Below are 1145 nucleotides of genomic sequence, written 5' to 3'. Positions count from 1 at the left end.
GGAGACGCAAGTGCAAAGGCATGCAATGCAAAGGCAAGTGCGGAGGAGGCAAGTGTGGCATAGGTGGAGGTACTAAATGGGTACCCAAGCCGCCGCCGCCGAGTCCGAGGGAGTCGAGGGCGCCGAGTCCAGCGAGTGGAGGAGCTGGCGCCGCCGCGGCGGGCGCCGGCGGGGCGCCAAACGGAGACGGCGACGCGGCGGGCGCTCCGAACGGCGACGCCGACCCCGCCGGCGGCGGCACGGTGCCAAAGGGCGGCGGCGACGCGCCAAAGGGAGTGGCGGCGGGCACGGCGGGTGCCGGCGCGCCGAAGGGGCTGGGCGGTGTGGCCAGGCCCGGGGAGGCGGCGCCAAAGGCGGCCGCCTTGGCGGCGAAGGGGGAGGCGGCGGCGCCGAACGGCGTGGCAGCGCCGCCGAACGGTGCCGCCGCGGGAGGAGCTCCAAAGACGGCCGGTGCCGCAGCCGCCTGCTGCAGGAGTGAGACGACAGCGGCGTGGCCCTTCTCCTGTGCCACGACGAGCGCGGTCTTGCCCTTGCGTGTGGTCAGCCCGGGGTTCGCTCGCAGCTCAATCAGCGCCTGCACCGCCTCGGTGCGGCCAGCCTGCGCGGCGTACACGAGCGCTGTCGCGCCGACCGTCGGGTTCTGTTCGTTGACGTTCGCGCCGCCCTGGACGAGCCGCTTGATCGAGGCGACGTCGCCGGCCTTGGCGGCGGCGAGGAGCTCAGACATTTTTTTGTTATATACACACACAACAGGCTGCAGACCTTGCCCCGGGGCGGGGCGGCGCGCGGTTGCGCCAAATTTGTTTTTTCGTTGTTAATTAATAATAATACAGACGGACGGACACTTGCTGTAGCCACATGACACGCACACACGCACACCGCACCGCACCCCCCCCCCCCCCCCGCCCGGTCTCGATTGATTTGGTAGGAGATGGGAAGATGGAACAGCCCGAGGGAGAAGCGGAACGAAAATACCTATGGGAGGTTGAAGTCGTGCACCACGCTGCCCGGCGTTTCTCACTTTCCGGGACAGCCCCGCCCTTTTGAGGCAGGAAAGTGGCGGCTACCCCCGTACGCACTGTTTGCTATGACCCCCTCGCCGACCGCCCAGACTTCCCTTCCCCTTCTCCAACCCCGACGAGCCA

The 1145-nt window shown here is 68.4% G+C and overlaps 1 protein-coding gene across 1 annotated transcript; it reads right to left on the bottom strand.

Annotated features, from left to right (window-relative positions):
• Positions 1-416: 416 nt before the first annotated feature.
• Positions 417-727, bottom strand: EMIHUDRAFT_242759 (hypothetical protein; the record flags this gene model as incomplete). Its single annotated transcript, XM_005772073.1, has 1 exon — positions 417-727. A coding segment is annotated over one exon (311 nt), but the record flags the coding sequence as incomplete, so codon positions are not given.
• Between the last annotated feature and the right edge of the window lie 418 nt (positions 728-1145).

Source organism: Emiliania huxleyi (assembly GCF_000372725.1).
Source record: "Emiliania huxleyi CCMP1516 unplaced genomic scaffold EMIHUscaffold_367, whole genome shotgun sequence".
NCBI classification, from domain to species: domain Eukaryota; phylum Haptophyta; order Isochrysidales; family Noelaerhabdaceae; genus Emiliania; species Emiliania huxleyi.
Note: the sequence above shows the minus strand (reverse complement) of the source record. Positions and strands in the feature narration are given on the sequence as shown.